This window comes from Pongo pygmaeus, chromosome 4 (genome assembly GCF_028885625.2).
Source record: "Pongo pygmaeus isolate AG05252 chromosome 4, NHGRI_mPonPyg2-v2.0_pri, whole genome shotgun sequence".
NCBI lineage: Eukaryota > Metazoa > Chordata > Mammalia > Primates > Hominidae > Pongo > Pongo pygmaeus.
Genome location: NC_072377.2, coordinates 37,312,487 through 37,338,594, shown reverse-complemented (window position 1 = coordinate 37,338,594; position 26,108 = coordinate 37,312,487). Strand labels below are relative to the sequence as shown.

The 26,108-nt window shown below is 38.2% G+C and overlaps 1 protein-coding gene across 17 annotated transcripts in view; it reads left to right on the top strand.

Moving 5' to 3' along the window:
* The window catches only part of CPLANE1 (ciliogenesis and planar polarity effector complex subunit 1), a 150,025-nt gene that overhangs the window by 71,833 nt on the left and 52,084 nt on the right, over positions 1-26,108 (top strand). For 9 of the 17 annotated variants that reach the window (XM_054487076.2, XM_054487077.2, XM_054487078.2 and 6 more), the window contains 12 exons: positions 3,357-3,436; positions 5,169-5,246; positions 7,205-7,397; positions 12,739-13,029; positions 13,517-14,287; positions 15,868-16,034; positions 17,407-17,539; positions 18,764-18,818; positions 20,566-20,667; positions 24,474-24,583; positions 24,943-25,141; positions 25,349-25,498. In XM_054487076.2, the coding sequence (XP_054343051.1) occupies positions 3,357-3,436; positions 5,169-5,246; positions 7,205-7,397; positions 12,739-13,029; positions 13,517-14,287; positions 15,868-16,034; positions 17,407-17,539; positions 18,764-18,818; positions 20,566-20,667; positions 24,474-24,583; positions 24,943-25,141; positions 25,349-25,498 (2,329 nt within the window). The remainder of the gene's footprint in view (positions 1-3,356; positions 3,437-5,168; positions 5,247-7,204; positions 7,398-12,738; positions 13,030-13,516; positions 14,288-15,867; positions 16,035-17,406; positions 17,540-18,763; positions 18,819-20,565; positions 20,668-24,473; positions 24,584-24,942; positions 25,142-25,348; positions 25,499-26,108) is intronic. The other 8 variants (XM_054487081.2, XM_063664736.1, XM_054487082.2 and 5 more) reach the window with 2 other exon arrangements.

Genomic DNA, 26,108 nt, shown 5'->3' with positions numbered 1-26,108 from the left:
GTGAATGGGAGTTCACTCATGATTTGGCTCTCTGTTTGTCTGTTGTTGGTGTATAAGAATGCTTGTGATTTTTCTACATTGATTTTGTATCCTGAGACTTTGCTGAAGTTGCTTATCAGCTTAAGGAGATTTTGGGCTGAGACGATGGGGTTTTCTAGATATACAATCATGTCATCTGCAAACAGGGACAATTTGACTTCCTCTTTTCCTAATTGAATACCCTTTATTTCCTTCTCCTGCTTAATTGCCCTGGCCAGAACTTCCAACACGATGTTGAATAGGAGTGGTGAGAGAGGGCATCTCTGTCTTGTGCCAGTTTTCAAAGGGAATGCTTCCCGTTTTTGCCCATTCAGTATGATATTGGCTGTGGGTTTGCCATAAATAGCTCTTATTATTTTGAGATACGTCCCATCAATACCTAATTTATTGAGAGTTTTTAGCATGAAGGGTTGTTGAATTTTGTCAAAGGCCTTTTCTGCATCTATTGAGATAATCATGTGGTTTTTGTCTTTGGTTCTGTTTATGTGCTGGATTACATTTATTGATTTGCGTATATTGAACCAGCCTTGCATCCCAGGGATGAAGCCCACTTGATCATGGTGGATAAGCTTTTTGATGTGCTGCTGGATTCGGTTTGCCAGTATTTTATTGAGGATTTTTGCATCAGTGTTCATCAAGGATATTGGTCTAAAATTCTCTTTTTTGGTTGTGTCTCTGCCAGGCTTTGGTATCAGGATGATGCTGGCCTCATAAAATGAGTTAGGGAGGATTCCCTCTTTTTCTATTGATTGGAATAGTTTCAGAAGGAATGGTACCAGTTCCTCCTTGTACCTCTGGTAGAATTTGGCTGTGAATCCATCTGGTCCTGGACTTTTTTTGGTTGGTAAGCTATTGATTATTGCCACAATTTCAGCTCCTGTTATTGGTCATTCAGAGATTCAACTTCTTCCTGGTTTAGTCTTGGGAGGGTGTGTGTGTCGAGGAATTTATCCATTTCTTTTAGATTTTCTAGTTTATTTGCATAGAGGTGTTTGTAATATTCTCTGATGGTAGTTTGTATTTCTGTGCGATCAGTGGTGATATCCCCTTTATCAATTTTTATTGCATCTATTTGATTCTTCTCTCTTTTTTTCTTTATTAATCTTGCTAGCGGTCTATCAATTTTTTTGATCCTTTCAAAAAACCTGCTCCTGGATTCATTATTTTTTTGAAGGTTTTTTTGTGTCTCTATTTCCTTCAGTTCTGCTCTGATTTTAGTTATTTCTTGCCTTCTGTTAGCTTTTGAATGTGTTTGCTCTTGCTTTTCGAGTTCTTTTAATTGTGATGTTAGGGTGTCAATTTTGGATCTTTCCTGCTTTCTCTTGTGGGCATTTAGTGCTATAAATTTCCCTCTACACACTGCTTTGAATGCATCCCAGAGATTCTGGTATGTTGTGTCTTGGTTCTCATTGGTTTCAAAGAACATCTTTATTTCTGCCTTCATTTCGTTATGTACCCAGTAGTCATTCGGGAGCAGGTTGTTCAGTTTCCATGTAGTTGAGCGGTTTTGAGTGAGATTCTTAATCCTGAGTTCTAGCTTGATTGCACTGTGATCTGAGAGATAGTTTGTTATAATTTCTGTTCTTTTACATTTGCCGAGGAGAGCTTTACTTCCAAGTATGTGGTCAATTTTGGAATAGGTGTGGTGTGGTGCTGAAAAAAATGTATATTCTGTTGATTTGGGGTGGAGAGTTCTGTAGATGTCTATTAGGTCCGCTAGGTCCGCTTGGTGCAGAGCTGAGTTCAATTCATGGGTATCCTTGTTGACTTTCTGTCTCGTTGATCTGTCTAATGTTGACAGTGGGGTGTTAAAGTCTCCTATTATTAATGTGTGGGAGTCTAAGTCTCTTTGTAGGTCACTCAGGACTTGCTTTATGCATCTGGGTGCTCCTGTATTGGGTGCATATATATTTAGGATAGTTAGCTCTTCTTGTTGAATTGATCCCTTTACCATTATGTAATGGCCTTCTTTGTCTCTTTTGGTCTTTGTTGGTTTAACGTCTGTTTTATCAGAGACTAGGATTGCAACCCCTGCCTTTTTTTGTTTTCCATTTTCTTGGTAGATCTTCCTCCATCCTTTTATTTTGAGCCTATGTGTGTCTCTGCACGTGAGATGGGTTTCCTGAATACAGCACACTGATGGGTCTTGAGTCTTTATCCAATTTGCCAGTCTGTGTCTTTTAATTGGAGCATTTAGTCCATTTACATTTAAAGTTAATATTGTTATGTGTGAATTTGATCCTGTCATTATGATGTTAGCTGGTTATTTTGCTCATTAGTTGATGCAGTCTCTTCCTAGTCTCGATGGTCTTTACATTTTGGTATGATTTTGCAGCGGCTGGTACCGGTTGTGCCTTTCCATGTTTAGCGCTTCCTTCAGGAGCTCTTTTAGGGCAGGCCTGGTGGTGACAAAATCTCTCAGCATTTTCTTGTCTGTAAAGTATTTTAATTCTCCTTCACTTATGAAGCTTAGTTTGGCTGGATATGAAATTCTGGGTTAAAAATTCTTTTCTTTAAGAATGTTGAATATTGGCCCCCACTCTCTTCTGGCTTGTAGAGTTTCTGCTGAGAGATCCGCTGTTAGTCTGATGGGCTTCCCTTTGAGGGTAACCCGACCTTTCTCTCTGGCTGCCCTTAACATTTTTTCCTTCATTTCAACTTTGGTGAATCTCACAATTATGTGTCTTGGAGTTGCTCTTCTTGAGGAGTATCTTTGTGGCGTTCTGTGTATTTCCTGAATCTGAATGTTGGCCTGCCTTGCTAGATTGGGGAAGTTCTCCTGGATAATATCCTGCAGAGTGTTTTCCAACTTGGTTCCATTCTCCCCGTCACTTTCAGGTACACCAATCAGACATAGATTTGGTCTTTTCACATAGTCCCATATTTCTTGGAGGCTTTGCTCGTTTCTTTTTATTCTTTTTTCTCTAAACTTCCCTTCTCGCTTCATTTCATTCATTTCATCTTCCATCGCAACAATAAGGATTCATTTTTCCTGGTTTTATAGTTGTTTTTACAGGGAAAAGAATAATCATATAGTGTTAGGTGTATATAATTTACAGTGTGTTAGTCTACTGACACAATCTTGTCTTTGTAACTTAACATGCTAAATAGCCCAGTGTGACAGACTGGAGGCAATTCACACAGTATAAAGATTAGGTCAGAGCAGGCCTGGGAGTACATTTTACTGTTTGATTTCTCACTTGCTTGTAGACTGTTGTTACTCTGGTTAAGTGGCTAATATGAGACTCAAAATACTCAAGACAGTAATACCTATTTGTTTTACCTGTTTTCTTTTTGGATACTATTCATTTTAACAGGAGTTCACAGAAGAGGTTCAGTGTCAAAGGGAAGAACCACTGGAGACAAATATGGAGGAAAAATTGACTGAACAAAAAGGGTAAGGGGCAAAAAAGTATGACAGTGATTGTCACTGGTTACCTCAGTGAAGCTTTCAGCTTTTTTCTTTCATAATTTACAATACATGATTTAGGGTGGTATTGTGTTTCTAGTGAAACTGTAACTTCAGTTTATAGTTATGGTAAAATGATTTTTGGTAAATGTTATACTTCTGTGTATTGATAGAGTGAAATAAATAGTGATATCTAAAATGCCTTTTGTTCTCTCATCACTATCAGCCTTATCAAAATAAAGCTGTAAATAGGCCAAAGCTTATTTAGCTGCTAAGTAGGGAACCACTTTTCATACTCATTCCATTTTTATTGAATCAAATAAAGAACCATTATGAATTATTTTATGTATGTATAAAATCTTTCACTGTTGTGATGATTACTATACACTATTCATTAGGGCTATGATGTACACATACACTGCTGGCTAGCTTATTGCTTCAAGGAGAGCTGAAGGCAGTTTTCATGGGTTGCAGTTTGGACATGATTTCTAAATCTTTAGAATTTTAGAAGTTCTAGAATTTTAGAATTCCCTTAGATAAGAAAGGCAACATGGCCAGGCGTGGTGGCTCATGCCTGTAATCCCAGCACTTTGGGAGGCTGAGGTGGGTGAATCATGAGGTCAAGAGATCGAGACCATCCTGGCTAACACGGCGAAACCCTGTCTCCACTAAAAATACAAAAAATTAACTGGGTGTGGTGGTGGGCGCTTGTAGTTACAGCTACTCGGGAGGCTGAGGCAGGAGAATGGCATGACCCGGGGAGGCGGAGCTTGCAGTGAGCCGAGATCAGGCCACTGCACTCCAGCCTGGGTGACAGAGCAAGACTCCGTCTCAAAAAAAAAAAAAAAAGCAACATAATTGGATTTTCTTTTTCTTTTCACTATGCAAATTTTGTTAGTTTTTCTGTGGACAATTAAAAAGAATATATTTAATACTATGGGCCTTTACAAGTAATTTAGATACTTCTATTCATAAAAATGATTCCTTTGGAAAATTACCCAAGAAGAGAGAGAGAGAAGACAAACACTAATCTTTACAGTTTCTTTTTTCTTTTCTTCCTTTTTTTTTTGGAAACAGGGTCTTGCTCTGTTGCCCAGGGTAGAGTACAGTGGTGCAATCTTGGCTCACTGCAACCTCCGCCTCCCAGGATAAAGCCATCCTCCTGCCCCAGCCTCCCGAGTAGCTGGGACTGCAGGTGTGCACCACCATGCCTAGCTAATTTTTTTGTATTTTTTTTAGAGATGGGATTCACCATGTCACCCAGGCTGGTCTCGAACTCCTGAGCTCAGGTGATCCGCCTGCCTTGGCCTCCTACAGTGCTGAGATTACAGTCGTGAGCCATCGTGCCCAGCCTCTTTACAGTTTCAAATGTGACAATGGGCTCTAGTGTTCTGAGCATAGTGTCTCCTTCTTCTATAGGTGAAATTTGGGTCTTAACTAACCTCATGTCCCCTCATTTTGGGTTCTGTTTTTTTCATTGCTGAGCAGTCAGCAGTATTTAAGTGGTGTTTTAAGTCATCCAGACATATTTTTTTGCTTTTGCTTAGATCTGTTACTAATTGCTATGGAGACAAATGTAAACAGATGGTAATTATGAGCTAAACATTACAGAAGATAAGAGGATGTTTAGACTCTTAGATGGCTGAGCATAGATCACTCATACCTTAGATAATGCAAAGAATATCTTGCTTCCTAATCACCTGTTAATTTTTATTGATAGTATGATCGAAGCCTTTTCACATCCTGAGCATACCACTCCTCAATCAATGCAAGTAGATACAAGTTCAGAAATTTCTAGGTAAGAAGTTTTGCCTACTATACCATTTAAAAATAGTTGTGTTTTACAAATCACAGAGTGAAAGTATGCCAACTGTACCATTTTTGAAACAATTGCTACATTTTGACTAAAAACTAAGAAAATAAATGAAAGCAACATAAAACACTGAAAGAGCAGCATAAGCACACATATTTGACATCTTTCATTACTGAGTTTCCACTAGCGATTGCTTTTAAAATTATATAGGAACTATGTTAGAACAGTCTTTTCTGAAAAAAAGTAGTGATATATTATTGAAAGATGAAGTTGTTGCTCATTTTCAGCTTCTAACTGATTTCTTGTTGTGTTTGAAATGCTTTTAATTCTCTCATAGAACAGACTCATCCAGTTCTTTTGAACAGAGTGCTTAGTGTTTAGAAATCTTGCCGAAATAGGAAAATATAGCACAGCTTTACCTCAGAAAAAAAATTTCATAGTTAGAATCAATCTCCTTGAGACCTATTGAAAGCAAAGCCCAATAAAGTTGTTTTAAAATGGACAGATCTGTTTGTGCAAGGAGACCTTCTTCACAAAATGTTGTTGCGTCTGCATGAGTGCTCATACCCAGATCCGGCCCTTTTGCTGCACTCAGTTTAAAGAGCTTCTGAGACTGGGCTGGGCTGTGCACATCCAGCTGTACCTACAGCTCAGTTTACCCCTACACCTGCCCCTACTGTCCCAAGGCCTTCTTGAGTGCCAGTGACTTGTGCAAGCATGAATGCACCCACCCTGTGCCCAAGGGGACCTCTACAGCCCTGGAACCCCTTGTGGCTTTACTAGGAATGCCTGAAGAGGGGTCAGCCTGAAACCCATGCCCCCTTCCAGCACACTTCAGGAACCCAGTCGCCAGAGGGTGCCTCCTAAACCTTCTTTGGGTCCAGCTCACTCTTTAGATTCCAGATCCCTGTCATTGGGCAACTAACTCCCTTGTCACCCAGCTAAGAAAGCTGGGGACAGTGGAGGCTGGCAGCAGCTGTGAGAAACATGATTCTCAAGGAGCAACACTCAAAGCTTTCACTTTGGCAAAAAAGGAAAAGGTAGATCAGTTGTAATGCCTATTTTTTGTGAATTTGCCAAATAAAGTTTTTTTATTGGGTGTGTTAGATGCTCGATAAAAGGCAAATATTATTGCCAAATGGGAATCAGTGTAAACCTAAATAAGTCTCTATGAAATTTAATATGTTCTTTTCTTTTTTGGAAACAATGATCTGTTTGAATCTGATAACTGCCTGCTCCCTTGCTTAGTTTATAAAATGTAGAAAACTTTGAGTATCTGCTATGTTTGAGGAGTCATCCCCCAACAGTCATTTTGTTTTATAAAAAAAAAACCTAAACACCTTGCTTTGATCCTTAATTTTTATTTGTAAATAAGCATTTTTTATTAGGGTTTATGATACATTTAAACTCAGAAGTTTGCTTGGAAATGAAATGTTCACAGTACTATTGTTTCACATTTAATGACGATAAACAGTTTTCTCTACTGATCCTAGAATTAAGTTTTTTAAACCCATTTTTTCCCTAGTTTTCTTAACTCTATGCTGGATCATTGATTTTAGTCAAAAACATATTTCTAAGCCAAATTACAAATTATGAAGTCTGTGCAGCTAGTCAGAATGATTCCACAGGTCTCAAATTCAGATGTCCACAGGGACCAGGCAAGTAAAATATATGTCAACTCTTGGGTTTGCAACACCCTATGAAGGAGCCCATCACTGACTAGATAATCCCTTAATAAAGATGAAAATTGAGCTGATGACGAATGTGTCTGGGGGGCTGACAGGCACTAGAGAGAAAGGCTTTAGGGTTTAAATTTCTAGAAAACTACCAGAATAACCTTTAAATTGGAAGACAAAAGTGGGATCAAAATATTCAGATCATAGACATTCAATTTGTTTTTTGTCAATTAATGCATGTTTTTTATTTAAATGCTTTCCACGCAGTGCACAGATTTCTACATATAAAGACAAATCTTCCTCAGTTCCACTTCTGATATCAAATGGAGTCAATGTTGCTTTACAACCACCTGTTCCAACACCTCAGAAGACCGAGAGAAATGAATGCACGGCTCAGTTACCAGATCGTTCAGAGTCCGTTAGGCAGATGCTGCAAGATGAAATGTTTAAATTAGTTCAGGTAAGCACATCTCTATATAAGTAAGTAAATCTACACATAGTGTACATGCAGGGTTTTAAAATATTAATAGATTTCCAGAAATTGACAAGTTAAAATTATATCACAAGCATTTCTCTGCTTTGGGTACTTTGCATTCAAATGTTTATAACTGGTTGGGCACAGTGGCTCACGTTTGTAATCGCAGCACTTTGGGAGGTCAAGGTAGGAGGATTGCTTGAGGCCAGCAGTTTGAAACCAGCTTGGGCAACATAGTGAGACTCTGCTAGGAAACTCTACTAGGAAAAAAAAAATTCTACCAGGAAAAAAAAGACCTAGGGCCCAGAGGTCTAGGCTAAGCTACCTACTTCTCACAGTGACCTTTTTTACTGAGCTCTTTGGGATGCAGCTGCTCACAAAAGTGAGGTGGGGAGTAATCAAACCAGATCAGTGGGCTCCTACTCAAAAGTATCCAAGGCTTATTTTCCAGCTGACACTATCACATATTTCTTATCCATATTTCTTGTGCTTGAGTTGAAACTGTCGGCTGCATTTCAAATTACTGTTCACTTTGACTTTCATCATACCTGGCTATCCTTTTTTTCTGTTTACCAACAATGGTTAATTATTTACCTTTTTAGAAACATTAGTTTCCTTCAGATCTAAACCTCTGCTCATTTGTCCTACATTCACTTCCATATCCTTTTATGTGATGTAATATATACCATTTCCATATCGATGATTCTCGGCACTAATTTTCTTTTTAAAAAATTGTTTTATATTTTTATTTCTTGAGACGGAGTCTCACTCTGTTGCCCAGGCTGTAGTGCAGTGGTGCAATCTTGGCTCACTGCAACCTCTGCCTCCCAGGTTGAAGCGTCTCCTGCCTCAGCCTCCTGAGTGGCTGGGATTATAGGCATGTGCCACCTTGCCTGGCTAATTTTTATATTTTTAGTAAAGATGGAGTTTCACCATGTTGGCCAGGCTGGTCTCGAACTCCTGAGCTCAGGTGATCTGCCTGCCTTGGCCTCCCAAAGTGCTAGGATTACAGGCGTGAGCCACCGTGCCCGGCTGCACTAATTTTCTCTTTGAACTTAGGGGCCTTGATGAGAATAGTTGTTCAGCATGTCCCCCTGTCCCATGAAACTTACTGAAACTGATTTTATTCTTATTCTCCCTAGTCCCTTCTTTCCTTTTTCTGTTTAGTAGCATCATCTATTCTACCAGCTTAATGTTTTAGAGACATCTCTCAAACTGTTAGATGGATTACTTGGGGACTTCACTGGTCACTGTCCTATATATTTAACCCATTATCCAGATAATTCTGATGCACACAAAAGCTTAAGAATCACTGTCTTCAAAAGTCATCTTTGCCTTCTTTCACAACCCTTACCCAGTGTTTTACTATGCCCTCTTGAATTTTTTGCCCATACTGTGTGTCGTTACAGCCACTTGCTATTTCTATAGCAGTGGCTAACCTTAGATTCTTAGTTTCATTCTTCCATTGTCTTTTATTTGCATTTCTAGGACAGTTTCTTCAGGTATTATTTTAATAATATTAGTCACCTGTTTAAAAATCTTCAGTAAATTTCAGGAACAAATTTGTATAATATATGATATCAATCTTGTTTTAAAAATAGAAAGATTCCTAGGTATTTTATTCTCTTTGAAGCAATTGTGAATGGGAGTTCACTCATGATTTGGCTCTCTGTTTGTCTGTTATTGATGTATAAGAATGCTTGTGATTTTTGTACATTGATTTTGTATCCTGAGACTTTGCTGAAGTTGCTTATCAGCTTAAGGAGATTTTGGGCTGAGACAATGGGGTTTTCTAGATATACTATCATGTCATCTGCAAACAGGGACAATTTGACTTCCTCTTTTCCTAATTGAATACCCTTGATTTCCTTCTCTTGCCTAATTGCCCTGGCCAGAACTTCCAACACTATGTTGAATAGAAGTGGTGAGAGAGGGCATCCCTGTCTTGTGCCAGTTTTCAAAGGGAATGCTTCCAGTTTTTGCCCATTCAGTATGATATTGGCTGTGGGTTTGTCATAAATAGCTCTTATTATTTTGAGATACGTCCCATCAATTCCTAATTTATTGAGAGTTTTTAGCATGAAGGGTTGTTGAATTTTGTCAAAGGCCTTTTCTGCATCTATTGAGATAATCATGTGGTTTTTGACTTTGGTTCTGTTTATATGCTGGATTACATTTATTGATTTGCGTATATTGAACCAGCCTTGCATCCCAGGGATGAAGCCCACTTGATCATGGTGGATAAGCTTTTTGATGTGCTGCTGGATTCTGTTTGCCAGTATTTTATTGAGGATTTTTGCATCAATGTTCATCAAGGATATTGGTCTAAAATTCTCTTTTTTGGTTGTGTCTCTGCCAGGCTTTGGTATCAGGATGATGCTGGCCTCATAAAATGAGTTAGGGAGGATTCCCTCTTGGTGGGAATTGAACAATGAGAACACATGGACACAGGAAGGGGAACATCACACTTCGGGGACTGTTGTGGGGTGGGGGGAGGGGGGAGGGATAGCATTGGGAGATATACCTAATGCTAGATGACGAGTTGGTGGGTGCAGGGCACCAGCATGGCACATGTATACATATGTAACTTACCTGCACGTTGCGCACATGTACCATAGAGCCTAAAGTATAATAATAATAATAATAATAATAATAAAAAAAAAAGAAAAAATATACAATTTAAATCAATTGACCGGTGGGAAACATTAAGAACCAAAATAAATATGGATAAAGTCACAAAAAAAAAAAATCAAGACACAAGAACACACACTATCCTAGGCCTGCACAGGGTCAGGATGATCAATATCACTGTCTCCCACTTCCATATCTTGTCCCACTGGAAGATTTTCAGGGGCAGTAATATGCATGGAGCCGAGAACACCTGTGATAACAATGCCTTCTTCTGGGATACCTCCTGAAGGACCTGCCTGAGGTTGCTTTACAGTTAACATATTTCTAAGTAGAAGGAGTACACTCTAAAATAATGGTAAAAAGTATAGTATGGTAAATACATAAATGAGTAACATAGTCATTTATTATCAAGTACTATGTGTTATTCATAATTGTATGAGCTAGATTTTTAGTTGACTGGCAGCCCAGTAGGTCTGTTTACACCAGCATCACCACGAACACATGAGTAATGTGTTGTGCTATGATGTTACAATGACTATAGCATTATAACAGCTTTGTGTCACTAGATGATAGGAACTTTTCAGCTCCATGATAATCTTATATATGGAGACCACTGTCATACATGCGGTCCATTGTTGACCAAAGCGTTATGTGGCATGTGATTGTAGTTGTTTATAGTCAGCATCCCTTCTGATTGGGTGGTCTGTGCCATTTTTGAGCATTGCCTCTTGGAACAAGGTATAAGAATGACAGAGCCCAGCTATAACCTTAGGAACGTCCATACCCTCAGGAATATCTGTATCCTTAAGAAGGGCAACAGGGTTGCTGAGTACAGGCTAAAATAATGATAAAAAGTATAGTATAATAAATATGTAAAAAAAAAACAAAAAAAAAATAAAAATAAAAATAGAAAGAAGCCAGGCTCTTTATATTTTTAAATTTTATAAGAGGTGGCTCATACCTGTAATCCTAGTGCTTTGGGTGGCTGAGGTGGGAGGATTGCTTGAGGCCAGGAGTTTGAGACCAGCCTGGGCAACATAGCAAGACCTCATCTCTACAAAAACAAACAAACAAAAACTCAAAAAGCAAACCATTATCCAGGCATGGTAGCACATGCCTGTAGTCTCAGCTACTCGGTAGGCTGAGGTGGGAGGATGCTTTGAGCCCAGGAATTTGAGGTTACAGTGGGCTATGATCAGTCCACTGCACTCCAGCCTGGGTACCAGGGTGAGACCTTGTCTTTTAGATAGAATAGATAGATAGATAGAGAGAGCGAGAGAAAGCGAGAGAAAGGAAATATACTAAAATGTCAGTGCTCATTAGTTTTGAGGGTAGGATTATGAGTGATATTTATTTTATTTTTAAAATTTCTGTTTTTTCCTGTGTGTATTTACTTTATAATTAAAAGAAAACTACATTTTTAAAAACCTGCACTGTTTCCCTATTGGTTTGTTCTATCAAATGCAAATTCTTCTGTTGGCCTTCAAAAACTTCACTTTGAAGTCTTTACCTTCCCTCCTTTCCTACCATACTTTCACAAGTCTAGTGGTTCTCAAAGTATGATGCCTGGACAAGTAGTATCAGCATCACTTAGACCTTGGAAATACAAATTCTCAGGCCCCTATGCTAGACCTGTTGAATCAGAAACTTGGGATAGGGATCAGCAGAGTGGTTCAAGTCCTCCAGGTAATTCTGATGCATGCCGAAGTTTGAGAAATTCTGTACTAGCCTATCTTTTCATTATCCCTGCTGTAAATCTCCTGTTCCAGCTAAGCCAACGTCTATGCTAGTGCTTCCCAAGCTTTTCTGGACATTGAAATAACCTGGTCATCTTAATGAATACAGATGCTGGTTCCTATCCCCAGACATTGCGATTATTGATAGGGAGTGACCTGGTCATTGGGACTTATAAATACTTCTCAGGTGATTGTAATGTGCTGCAAAGTTTGAGGACAACTGGTGTCTTACTTTACTTTCACCTAGTCAGTGTTTCCAAGGGAATTCCTTGCTCTTCACCTGTGTACTGCTTTCTGCTCATTGCTGAAAACTGTTCAAAATACACTTATTCTGGGAATCTGTCTTTTTTTTGTGTGTGTAGACAGTCTTACTCTGTCACCAGGCTGGAGTGCAGTGGCACGATCTCGGCTCAGTGTAACCTCCGCCTCCCTGTTTCAAGCGATTCTCCTGCCTCAGCTTCCCAAGTAGTTGGGACTACAGGCGCGTGCCACCACGCCCAGCCAATTTTTGTATTTTTAGTACAGATGGGGTTTCATCACGTTGGCCAGGATGGTCTCAATCTCTTCACCTCATGATCCACCCGCCTCGGCCTCCCAAAGTGCTGGGATTACAGGCGTGAGCCACTGTGCCTGGCCTATTCTGGGAATCTGTCTTTATCCCACTCCTTTGATCCCTGGGATGTTTATGGAAACTGAATACTGTAAACTGCTTACAAATAGTTCCAAGTTTCATTCGCAAGTGAGTATTCATGTGCCCGGTTGACAGGAAGTTATCATTTTTTTCCTCTCCCTTTAAAAAAAAAATTTCCCTGACTATGCCTCCTGCTCAGCATTCATGATTCTCATAGATACTAAGACAAACGTGTGACTATTGTAGAATACTCAGATGATTATTGTTGATTCCTTAGATTCTTTTTGTTATATTTTAAGATATCGCTTCAATTTTTGTTTTATTCAAGCTGCAACAGATCAACTTCATGAGCCTAATGCAAATAGTAGGATCATCCTTTGCTAATCTCCCAGATATACAACAACTTGTACAGCAGTCTCAGTCTGTGCATTTAGGGGAAAGCCAAGAATCAAACCTAAGAGGATGTGGTGATGTTGAAGACAGCAACAAAAATCTTAAGGAGAGATTTTTTATTAAACCACAGTCAGTGGGAGAGAACACCAGAGAGCCTCGCAAGAACAGCCCACACTGCCATGAAGGAACTATCCCATCTGGTCAAAATAGTACTGGAAACATACAGGTAATGTATGTAAAAATACCATTAATGGCTGGGCGCGGTGGCTCATGTCTGTAATCCCAGCACTTTGGCAGGCTGCACCTGAGGTTGGGAATTCGAGACCAGCCTGGCCAACATTGTGAAACCCCATCTCTACTAAAAATACAAAATTAGCCGGGTGTGGTGGCGCATGCCTGTAATCAGCTACTCAGGAGGCTGAGGCAGGAGAATCGCTTGAACTCAGGAGGCGGAGGTTGCAGTGAGCTGAGATCATGTCACTACACTCCAGCCTGGGTGACAGAGCGAGACTCTGTCTCAGAAAAAAAAAAAAAATAATAATAATAATGTCCTGAGTAGTTCAATAGTCATCGTGTTTTTTGTTGAATAAATAATTTTTTTTTTTTTAGCAGTTACTACATTCTACCCACTGCAAAACATACTGAATGCCATTTACAAAGTAAGGAATTTCTAATATATTCTAAACTTACATAATATCTTTTTTCTCTTCCAGAATGTTCCACATGGGAGTATTCCTTTATGTCAATTAAATGGCCAGCCCCAGAAAAGAGGACCAATTCCATCATCTCAAAACTTACCGTCCACTTCGTTTTATCCAGCTCCTGCTGGAAATACTCACCTCTACCTTTTGTCCACACCTTCTGTTGTTCAGAAGGCACCTAGACTTATCCCACATGCAAAAACATTTAGTGCTGGTGATGGCTTTCCTTTGCTTCAATTTAAGTCTAAACAGGAATTCCAGCCCCGTTTCTTATATACAGGAAGTATTCCACAAGTTCCCTTCAGGCCTCTGCCACAACCAAGAGAGGCTTGGGGATTATCTGACTCCTTCCAACCTGCTCTGCCACAGAGAGCAGCACAAACTACTCCAGCATCCCATTTGAATGTAAGCCAGTATAATACTGAAGCCAGAAAAAAAGAAGTTGAGCACAAGACATGGGCAGAAACTGTAATTACAGAAATTCCTAAGCACGTGAACTTGGATCAATATGTTGGACAAGAAAATTTGACACCTCAACAGGACTCTTCAGTGTTTATAAAACCAGAAAAACTATTTGATGTTAAGCCAGGGACCCTTGAGATATCTCCTCACCATTCCTTTGGACTTCCATTACTATACCTGCCACTTAAACCTCCTAGTATGTTTCCATCAACCTCAAAAGCATCTATTACAGTTCCCTCAACACCTATCCAACCTATAGCAGAAGAAAGAAAATACCCAAGATTGTCATTACTTCATTCACATTTGTCCCCAGAAAATATGGTAATGAATTTTTGTATGGTAATGCAAAAGCAGTGTCCTGCACTATTTTTTTCATACCATAAGTACTGTATGGTCAATGAAAAGCTCTTGTACATAAAAAAATGCTTGTTATAGAAAATAGCATATAAAAATTAGGTTTAAAATAATGATTGTAGCTGGGCATGGTGGCTCATGCCTGTAATCCCAATACTTTGGGAGGCCAAGATGGGAGGATCCCTTGATCCCCAGGAGTTTGAGACTAGCCTGGGTAACGTAAGGAGAAGCTGTCTCTATTAAAAAAAATTGGGTGTTTTAAAGGTTTTAGGTCTTTCTATCAATACTGGAATTTACTGGACTCTTTCGTAGATATTTCTGCTGCTCTGGGAAGAAATAAGAAGTAAAATTACCAGGTACTCTGTGTAAGATTTAAACACTCAAAAAAAAAAGCAAAAAAATTACCAGATGCTCTTGTTTATGTGTGTGTAGAGAGGAGAGCAAGTGAGCACACATATTGTTTGAGGTTCCTAGCAATTATTGTATGATCTTCAAATCTTTGACAGGTTAAATTTGTTAAATAGACCCAGATCTGTGATTAGTAGGACATATATTAAAATGGTAGTTTTATAAACCCACCAAGTCCTCTTTAAAGGTATAACTTTTGATTTATGAAATTAAAATGGTTTAGGCTCTAGTTTTGAGGAGAGCAGTACTATCTTAGGGAGGTAATTGAGTAATGCATTCTCTGGTGTACTTTTATGATTTGAAGATGGTACTGGGAAAGGAAATGGTTATTCCTTAGAAAAAATACTTACCATGCTTCCTTTTCTTCTGAACATATAACGAGCCGAAGAGGAACCCCAAGTTTTTATCACCCAATTCCCAAGGCTTCAGGGATTTTCAGCATATTGCTGGTCTTTTCCATCTGTGGTTTTCGTGCCTCTGCATCTTCCCTGTTCCAAACAATTTTAAGTTAAATGCTGGACATTATATAATTTCATTTATAAGAGGAAAGTTTGTTGTTTTTTTTTTTTTATATATGAGACGGAGCCTCGCCCTGTCACCAGGCTGGAGTGTAATGGCGCAATCTCAGCTCACTGCAACCTCTGACTCCCAGATTCAAGTGAATCTCCTGCCTCAGCCTCCCAAGTAGCTGGGATTACAGGCACGCACCACCATGCCTGGCTAATTTTTTGTATCTTTAGTAGAGACGGGGTTTCACTATGTTGGCCAGGCTGGTCTCAAACTCCTGACCTTGTGATCAGCCTGCCTCGACCTCCCAAAGTGCTGGGATTACAGGCGTGAGCCACTGCGCCTGGCCAGAGGAAAGCTTTTTAATAAGGGAATGAAATTAGGAAGGTGAGAACTTCTAGCTTAATTTCTGAAATAGGATGACCCATTTGAAACTTTCAGCACTTTAAATCACTTTTTCTCTAAGGTATGTATACTCATATTGCCAGTTTAAAACAATTTGTTATATTTGATTTGTTCTAACTGTTGCACAGTTTAATTTAAACAAATGTGTTTTTCCTCAGTCTTTTGTTGAAATATTACATAATTGAGTTTGCAATTTGTCATTCTTATGCTTTGTTTCTTTCTTGTAGTGCAAAAAAACACAACTTATCCCACTTGAAAACCTCATTGCGTTTAAACAAAGCCAACAGAAACTAACACATAATTTATTTGAACAAGGTGATGCTGGACACCTTCAACTTCTAAAGGTCAAAATAGAACCACCTGAAGTAAGACAAGGAAAGGACAGTAAAAAAAGGCAAGACTTAAGTGAAATTTTATTTGATAATATCATATATCAGCAAGTTCATTATTTATAATCACACAGTAATCTGGTTCAGTCTCCTAGGCTATACACAATTGCACATTCAGTTTTCTTTTCAAGTGTCATGCATCTGAAAACATTTTATGTGAGAAAAATTCCTATTTTGTGAGACAAATACTATAATTTTTTCCCGTTTTATTAAGGAATTATTTCCTACCATTCATAGACTGGAGGATTCTTTTACAGTGTCTGTAATAGGATGAACAGTCATTTGCTGCTCAAATATTTGGTACAAAATCCCATATGCAGTAGTCCTCCCTTATCCCCAGGAATACATGCCAAGACCTTCAGCGGATACGTGAAACTGCAGATAGTGCAGAACCCTATTATATATTTTGTTTTTTTCTATACATACATGCCAATGATAAAGTTTCAGTTATAGATTAGGCACAGTAAGCAATGCACAATAACTAGTAATAAAATGTAACGATTATAACTATATTGTAATACAAGTTATATGAATGTGATCTCTTTCTCTCTGTCTCTCAAAATATCTTACTGCACTGAACTCATCTATTTTCGAACCATGGTTGAACTCTGATAACTGAAACCTTGGAAAGTGAAACCATGGGTAAGCGGGGACTACTGTATCATCCAATACTTTGAACCAATCATCTTACCATATTCTTTAGACTCTTACAGTAAGCAGGAGGGTAGGTGATATAAATTGTTTCAGGGCACTAAGAAATGTGTATGTGAAAAGCAAGGCTGTGACTTCTAGTGAAGAGCACTTACTGTAGTGTTTTACCACATATATTGATTGGTAGATTATTACTAAGTCTAGAAAATACTTTTAAAATTTCACATTTATCAGACTGTAAAATCTGTTACTAGTGCTCTCTTTCCAGAAATTTTCTGTTTCCATCTATTCCCTCTTCAAATTAAGTCTTCCCTTTAGCATTTTGAGACCTCTTTCCTCTTTGCTGTGATTTTGCTGAGGTGACTAAGTGTGCTTAATGTCTTCTAATAAACAAATGGAGGTATCTGATAGGGTTTCTGGCACCAGCTTCAAATCCACAGAAAAGAGAGTTTAATAATTACCTAAGATGTGTAACCCTGTCCTTAGATTCCAGTGACTAACATAGAATAGTCAGTTCAGTAGTAGAGGTTCTAGAAATAAATTTCACATTTGGTGTTTTGCTTATATTTGCTTGTATTTGCAGAATATCTTGCTAATTTAATTAAATGCTATTGAAAATAATTTATGAACATAATTTTGTCAACTGTATCCCTATATAGCATGATAAACGAAAAGCAAATGTTGCTATAGTTGTAAAAGTATGTTTTATGCTATTATGTTTAACAGGCAAAGAAGAAGAGCTGAGAAAGAGCTGCAAGAAAAAAGATGTGAGAAACTAAGGAGAAAACCAAATGTGACTTTTCAACCAGAGAATTCCATAATTAATAATGATGATTCAGAAATCATTAAGAAACCCAAGGTATAGAAAAACTGCTATAGATTCTTCCCTGGTTTGCATGTACACTGAGTTTGTGGTTTATCTAGTCTGATTGCTGGGAGCTTCTGATTGTGACTAGGAGGATCTTTATATCATTCAGTATATCAGTCCCTGCTGCCTCCCTCCACAGAGCAGTAGACATAGAGTTCTGAATGTAAAAAGCAACTTGATGTGAACAGTTTTGATGTACATCAAAAACTGCAGTTTAGAGCATCTGCCTGTGTGGCTTTTTTATATTTGAAATCACCCTTTGCTTATTTCTATGACATCTTAATGTATATGTTATGTCATCTGGGCTTCTCCTAATACAGTTTCACCCTTCTCTGAGATTCCTCTAGGATTTCCCAAACAGGTTTGTTGTGTAACCTCTATTTTAAGTCAGATCTTTTTTTTAAATTTAAATTTATTATTATTTTTTAGAGATAGGGCCTTGCTCTGTTGCGCAAGCTGTAGTGCAGTGGCACAAATATAGCTCACTGAAGCCTCCACCTCCTGGGCTCGGGCAATCCTCCTGCTTCAGCCTCCCAAATAGCTAGGACTACAGGTGTGTGCCACCATGCCCAGCTAATTAAAAAATATTTTTTGAGAGGTGGGACCTTGCTGTGTTGCCCAGGCTGATCTCCAACTCCTGACCTCAAGTGATCCTTCCACCTCAGCCTCCTAAAACACTTGGATTATAGGTGTGAGCCATCATGCCCAGCTTTAAGTCAGGTCTTTTAAAATATACCTTCTATATTTGGTGACTGTCTAACTATTTTTGCAACAACAGATTAAATAAACAGAAACATATTAATAGTTTTGTTTACATTGATTTTTAAAAGGCATGCTTTTTCAGTCAGTTCTCAAGAGCATGTCTAGAGGCACTTAGTACAGATGTTTGTTGAGTCCATGAAAGATTTTTGACAGGATCGTGTACTATTTGAGTATTATCAAAGCTACTCTGTAGAAGAGAGTTGCACATGGTAACCTAGGAACTTTACATTAAATTGGTAATGCTCTTTTTTATGGTTTGGCTTATGAATTTTCTGAACTCATTTGTAGAGTTACTTTGATAGAGTAAATAATTTGATAGAATAATTATGTCTAGAATGATGGAAGTTGAACCTATACCTGAGAATTCAGTCTTCATAGCTATTGATTTTTTTTTCTGAAAATAATACACATCTTTGAGTTAATCATAGATTAATCCTGTGGGAATTCATTTAGGAACAACAAGAACATTGTGGTTCCCATCCTTTGGATGACTTCGACATTCCTTTTGGTATGTATGTGTATGATTAATGTAATGTCTAAGTTTAGAGTTAAAATTAGCTTTCTAGAAATATGTACAATATGAAAATGAGGCTACCTACATTTCTGCCCAGCTGACTACAAATTCAAGGATTCCTATACTCCACCCCCCTCAACTCAGGGTTGATAATTGACTAGAAAACCCACAAAAATTGGGAAAACACTTTACTTATGATTACAATTTTATTATAAAGGATACAACTCAGGAACAGCCAAATGGAAGAGATGCACAGGGCAAGGCAGTGGTGGGGGTGGGCAGCACAGGGCTTCCATGCCCTCTCTGGGATGGCCACTCTCCTAGTACATCCATGTATTCACCAACCTGGAATCTCCCTTAACCTGTTTGCTTCAGAATTTTTATTGACTTTTCAGTACATAGGTATAATTGATTAAATCACTGGCCATTGTGATTGAGCTCAATCTCCAGCCCCTTCTCTTTCCCAGAAGTGGCAGTAGGATGGGTGAATTGGGAGCTGATAGTTCTAACCCTCTCATCATGTGGTTGGTTCCTCTGGTGACTAGGCCCTATGCTGAAGCTATCTAGGGGCTTGCAAAGAGACACCTCTAGCATAAACTTAGGTATGATCAAAAAGGGCTCGTTAGAAGTAACAGACACTCCTATCAGGAAATCCCAAGATTCTGAGGACCTGTGTGCAAGAAACTGGGTCTTTGTAGACCAAATATATATTTTTCATTATACCACAATGCTCTATAATTAATACTTTCTTATTCTACCTAGTCTTCCTGGGAGATCTCCCAGAGAAATCCACATGTAAATCCAAACTCTCACAGTAGACTTTGGATTTTGATTCTCTTTCCTCTTGAGTTTTTCCACTTGTGTAGAAATTACCTCAGGTACACCATGTGAATTCTGAATTCATTATTTCTACTCTGCCCCAACTGTTTTTTTTCCTCCTATATTCTCTTTCTCCATTTGTGTTGATATCAGCCTAAGCCAGAAACACATGATTCTGAATTCTGTCTTCCCTCTTATCCATTCAGTAACCAATTCTTACCTATTTTGCTTCCTTTGTGATTCTTAAATTTAACCTGTTTCCCCATCCCTCGCCATTACTAGGTATATCCACTCAAACCTATTTTCCACACACTGACTAGATTGTTTTCCTAGAATGTGAATCTGACCATATCATTTCTCTGCTTAAGAGCTTCTTCTGGATCTTCATTAGCCAGAAGAATATCTAGGTTTCTAAGCTGGACATGCAGAGTCCTCAACAGTTTTGGTTTTTATTCTACCATGTCTTTGAGATTCAACTTACATAACACGTCATTCAGAAAGCCCATTTTAGGCTGGACGCGGTGGCCCACGCCTGTAATCCCAGCACTTTGGGAGGCTGAGGCGGGTGGATCACTTGAGGTCTGGAGTTTGAGACCAGCCTGGCCAACGTGGTGAAACCCCGTCTCTACTAAAAATACAAAAACTAGCCAGGCATGGTGGCAGGCACCTGTAATCCCAGCTACTCAGGAGCCTGAGGCAGGAGAATCACTTGAACCCGGGAGGCGGAGGTTGCAGTGAGCCGAGATTGCGCCACTGCACTCCAGCCTGGGCAGCAGAGCCAGACTCCATCTCAAAAAAAAGAAATTTAATAACATCCTGACACCCCATATTTTACTTCCATTGAGTTAGGTACTGTGCTGCTGGGCTCCTGGTAATATGTTAGCTTCTCAGTGATTACTTCCAATGTTTTGTTATATTTAAGAAATGCTACAAGATGATAATACTTCAGCTGGATTGCATTTCATGGCCTCTGTAAAAAAGAAAGCTGTAGGAAGTCAAGATGCAAGTACAAATACAGACTCAGGTAAATGCTTTTTTTCTTTTTAAAAAAATTCATATAATTTGATACAATTAAGTTATCCAGACTTTTCCTTTAAGGCGGTGACTTAAAGGGAATTTTAAATTATGTGATATTATTTACTCTGCCTGGATTTTTCTCTCCAATCTTGGCATATACTGTAGAAATAAAATTTATAACTTAAGTAAAACATAATAGAGAGTTTTCTTCAAAATTGCCATAGACTACATCCTAAGTCAGTAAAAATAATGCTTTGAATTTGGATTCTCTATGTTATTGATTACCTTCACTGGAATTGCATGCCCAAGGTTGGGAGGCCTGGGATTGTGGCTAGTGAAGGTGAGCTAGGAAGGACTGGACTGGGTTCGGTGAGGGAGGGGTATGTAACTGTGTCCAGGAGTAGAGGAAATAAGTGTTGGAGGACCTATTATTTGGAATGTTTCCTGACAAATTTCCTCTTTAATATTATTTATCATTATGAATACATCTTGAATAGTGCTCTACCCATTGTATCATAGTAATTCTTTTTAATGATTTTTAGTAAACAGTTTCTTTTACCCACGTACAGAACCTTGTGCATGCTTTTTAGCCTCTCTAACTTTATCTTATGTTTTAAAAATGTAATCATTGTAGAATGTTTGGGTGATTTAGCAATCTATGAAGAAGATGAAAATTAACCATAATCACACCACTTAGCAATAACGGTTTGATATTGTTTTTTCTTTCAGTCTTTTGTGCATTTTACATTGTTAGATACAGTATATAGCATAGGTGTCCTCCCTTACTATATAAACTCTCATTGTCCAGATATTATGGCTATCTTCTCTAGTTTTTCCATGAGAGTGTAGTTTAATCCTCCTGGGTCCCAGTGTTGTTTTTTTCCAAGTACCTTAGGATGCTCTTAAATTAGAGTGTATCTTTAACATATTATTTATTTTGTTATTTGCATCATAGTACGTTTGCTACAATGTTGACGGCAATTCATCTCTAATGTGTTCAGTTATTATTGCATATTGAATGCTAACTAATGAATTAAATGAATATTAATCAAAAAGTGATGTTTAAAATGCTTTATATGTAGTAATCCTTGATGGGTTGTTATTTAAGTATTTAAGAGTTGTTTAATGATGTTTGGGAAAATTAGATGGGCTAGGACACCTTTTTATTTCCATTTCAAATACTGTCATAAAGTCTCCTGGAATCAGAAAATTCACTATCCAGCACATTTGCAGGAGTGGATTAGATTTGCATCACAAGGGATACCTGTATTTTGTATCCTGTTCATTTCACTTTGATTTATATGTATGGCAAACATGTCTCTGTGTCATCAAAAAAGTACTTCATAAGCATATTCCTTCTTCCAGCTATACATTAGACAGTTTCCAGTTTTTTCTCCTACAAATTATGCTTCAGTGAGTATCTTCCTGCATAAGAGACTTTTTTGGTTATTACTATGACTTAGCTAACCTTTTTAACTTTGACAATCTGATAGGTCAAAAAAAGTGATTATAGGCCGGGCATGGTGGCTCACTCCCAGCACTTTGGGAGGCAAAGGCGGGCGGATCACTAGGTCAGGAGATCGAGACCATCCTGGCTAACACGGTGAAACCCTGTCTCTACTAAAAATACAAAAAATTAGCCAGGTGCGGTGGCAGGCGCCTGTAGTCCCATCTACTCAGGAGGCTGAGGCAGGAGAATGGCATGAACCTGGGAGGCGGAGCTTGCAGTGAGCCGAGATTGCACCACTGCACTCCAGCCTGGGCAACAGAGCAAGACTCTGTCTCAAAAAAATAAATAAATAAATAAAATAAAAAAGTCATTATTTTAATTTGTATTTCTTTCTGAATGAAGTTGAGCACATGTAAAATGGTTTTGATATAAATGATGAGTCTGCATTTGAGAAACTTTTTTTTTTTTTTTTTTTTGAGATGGAGTCTTGCTCTGTTTCAGGCTGGAGGCTGGAGTGCAGTGGTGCAATCTTGGCTCAAGATTGCCTCCGCCTGCCAGGTTCAAGCAATTCTCCTACCTCAGCCTCCCAAATAGCCAAGGTCTCCTGACAGGTGATCTCCACCGCGCCTGGCTAATTTTTGTATTTTTAGTGCAGACAGGGTTTCACCATGTTGGCCAGGCTGGTCTCAAACTGCTGACCTCAAGTGATTTGCCCTCCTTGGCCTCCCAAAGTGCTGGGATTACAGGCTTGAACCACCACATCGGAACTGAGAAACATTCTTAAATGTTCATTATCTAAGCATGTCTTTGAGAAAGGCTTGGAGGTACATTGCTTTTGTTGCTAAGTAGTTTATCGAAGTTGGCAGCTATTTCCTGAGTCTGCTATTCATCTAGGTGAAGGCCCAAGATACAAATAATAATAAAATTTGAAATTACATTAATTATTTAAAATTACATTGTTAAGCTGTCACTCTTTGTTTCTACCTATTACCTTTTATGCGTAATATCTAATTATCTGTATTCATATATTTTAATTTTTTCTTGTGTTTGTGAAATTTTTTTGTTTTCTCTTTTTGTCTTACATTTTTAATGTACTATAAGATAAGGAAGCCACTTCTCAAGAAGTTGTTTCTGAATGTGGTACCAAGCAGCAAATAATTTCTTGCACATCATGTGTGATTTATTTTTTTTTCCTAAGAACAGTATGACTTATTAAAGATATATCTGCATGATGCCAAAGCTAGTCACCATCCCCCATAAAAAAGCAGTTAAACCAATCAATTAAGAGAGAGAGAATGATTTCAGTATTTTTATTTTCCTTTTTTTTCTAGTTTTAAGTGGTTTAAATTCAAGCTTTGGTAACAAGTACTCAATATGAGATACATTTGAAAATAGTACTTTATTGAAAATACAATGCTAGAAGATAAGGCTAGAGGCCTAGAACAAAAGGCACAGAGTTAAACTGTCTGCTGATCTGCTGTGACAGGCCTGTTTATTTTACTGTTAAATAAGAAGCAGTTAACATTTGTGAAATTTAGATGTTAAAACACCTTAAGTGGTAAAATTTAATTATAGGCTCTGTGAATATACTATATACCACTGAAAACCTTTTAAAGAATGTGAATTAGCTGGGCGCGGTGGCCCACGCCTGTAATCCCAGCACTTTGGGAGGCTGAGGCGGACCGATCACGAGGTCAGGAGATCAAGACCATCCTGCCTAACATTGTGAAATCCTGTCTCTACTAAAAATACAAAAAAATTAGCCAGGTGTGGTGGCGGGCGCCTGTAGTCCCAGCTACTCTGGAGGCTGAGGCAGGAGAATGAACCCAGGAGGTGGAGGTTGCAATGAGCTTAGATCATGTTACTGCACTCCAGCCTGGGCGACAGAGCGAGATTCCGTCTCAAAAAAAAAAAAAAAATGTGAATTATGTTTCAGTAAAGCTGTCAATAAAAATAAGCAAATAACAAGAAAGGGTTCAAGTAAAAAAAAATTAGTTATAGGTTAATCTTCTAAAATCTGGTTTTGTTGAAACTTCCCTAAAGTAGACAAACATGACTTAATATATCTGATATGGAAATAGGAAATTTTAGAATTTTCTTGATGTAATTCAGTTACTTTATTGTTCTTGTGAATCATTCATATGAGAAAAACAATAGTCAGCTTGCATTCAATTATGAATTACTCTAAATTGCCCTTAGAATAGAATTTGCTTTAATTATTTATACCCATGTCACTTCTACTTAGATTTCAAGAAGTACAATTTATGTTATTTGTTGCTAACTTGGTTATACAAAGCTGGTGATTTGGAGCAGTTTACAGCCTTTTTAAAAATGTTCCTGATTATTTCTTTTTTAATTTTCAGAACATGAGCCTTTGACTGCGCCTCAGCTCTTGGTCCCAGATGTCTATCTAAATCTGAAGCTTTCCACTGAAATGTCAGAGAAACCTTTGTCACCCTCAACACCTCATACGGTAACAAACTTGGTTTGTGTTTTATTCAGAAGTTTTAATAATACCTTTGCGCTAAAATGTATTATGGTCATCTAGACATTATTCAATTGTGTAGATGAAATGAGGCTAAAAATCTCATCTATGTAGCTTTGTAGTAAAGGTTCAAAAATTAATTTAAGCATTATGCCAAAAATATTGCAAACTAAGACCAATAATACATACTTCCTGCTCCTTTTCCTAAGTTAGGCACATTCAGGCCCTTCTTTCCTTGTTTTTAATAACAATGAAGAATTAAGCCTTTTTTTTTTTAAATTTTGGCAGAGTGGCTATATAGAGCAAAAAGAGTGTAACCCTCTTTGGTTTTATGTGTTTTGGCTCAGGTTGGACATACTTATATAAATGTGATCGACATTGAAGCAGATGATCTTCTACAGGAATTACCTGTGAGAGAAGAGCCTTCAAATGATAATGTTATCAAACAGCAAAGTGATCATCTAGCAGTTCCATCGTCTGCAGAGTTACATTATATGGCAGCTTCAGTTACTAATGCTGTTCCCCCACATAATTTTAAGAGTCAAGGTAATTTTTTCCTACTTTTAAAACAAATATAATTTGAAAAGTTCTTTAATATAGCATTGTTATCCCTACTCACATGTCTTACCTCTCCTCCTACAAACCCACTGTATTTTTGGATGTTTACATGCACAGAAATGTTCTGTTAATCTTCGGATTACCTTATTTAGAAGTTTAGAATCACTCTTTGAATGCTTTTCATATTCTTGATAGAATCAGCCAATTCCTCTATGGATTTATTTTCTAAACCTGCAGAAGTAACTCCAGCTTGTCTGGATGGAAAAAGCTTGAGAGCAGGCATTACAGAAGTGAAGGAGCCTAGTGTCACCTCACTTACACCATCAGACATACAGCAGAACAAAGGTAAACAGCCAAGAGGTATAGCATGACCCTCTCCTGAATTACTGTTGTATTGGAAGCAAGCACCAAAATTTGGTAATTGCGAAAGAAACCAGAAAAAGAGTTGTCCCTTGCTAAGGAGCATGGGGGCAAGTAGGTAAATGAAATAGAGACATGATTCCAAAGCTGGGACCCATGGATATTTTGTAAGAAGTCACAGATCTGTTTATGCATATGTCTTTTCTCAATTAATAAGGCTAAAAATAAATATTCTGTGTGAGTTCATGAGTGTTTTGATGTTAGAAAGCAATTCTCATATTGTAAAAGGTGGGAAATTCTCAAATAGCACACCGAAAATAAACAGGCATGGTAGCCAACAGTACTTTTTTCCCCAATTTTTATTTCAAATGCGGGACACATGTACAGGTTTGTTACATAGGTATATTGCATGATGCTAAGGTTTAGGGTGTGATTGGACCCATCACCCAGGTAGTGAGCATAGTACCCAGTAGGTAGTTTTTCATCCCTTACTTTCCTCCCTCCTTCTCCGTCTTGTAGTCCTCAGTGTCTGTTGTTTCCATCTTTGTGGCCAGGTGTATGCAATTCAATAGTACTTATAAATATTCAGTTTTAT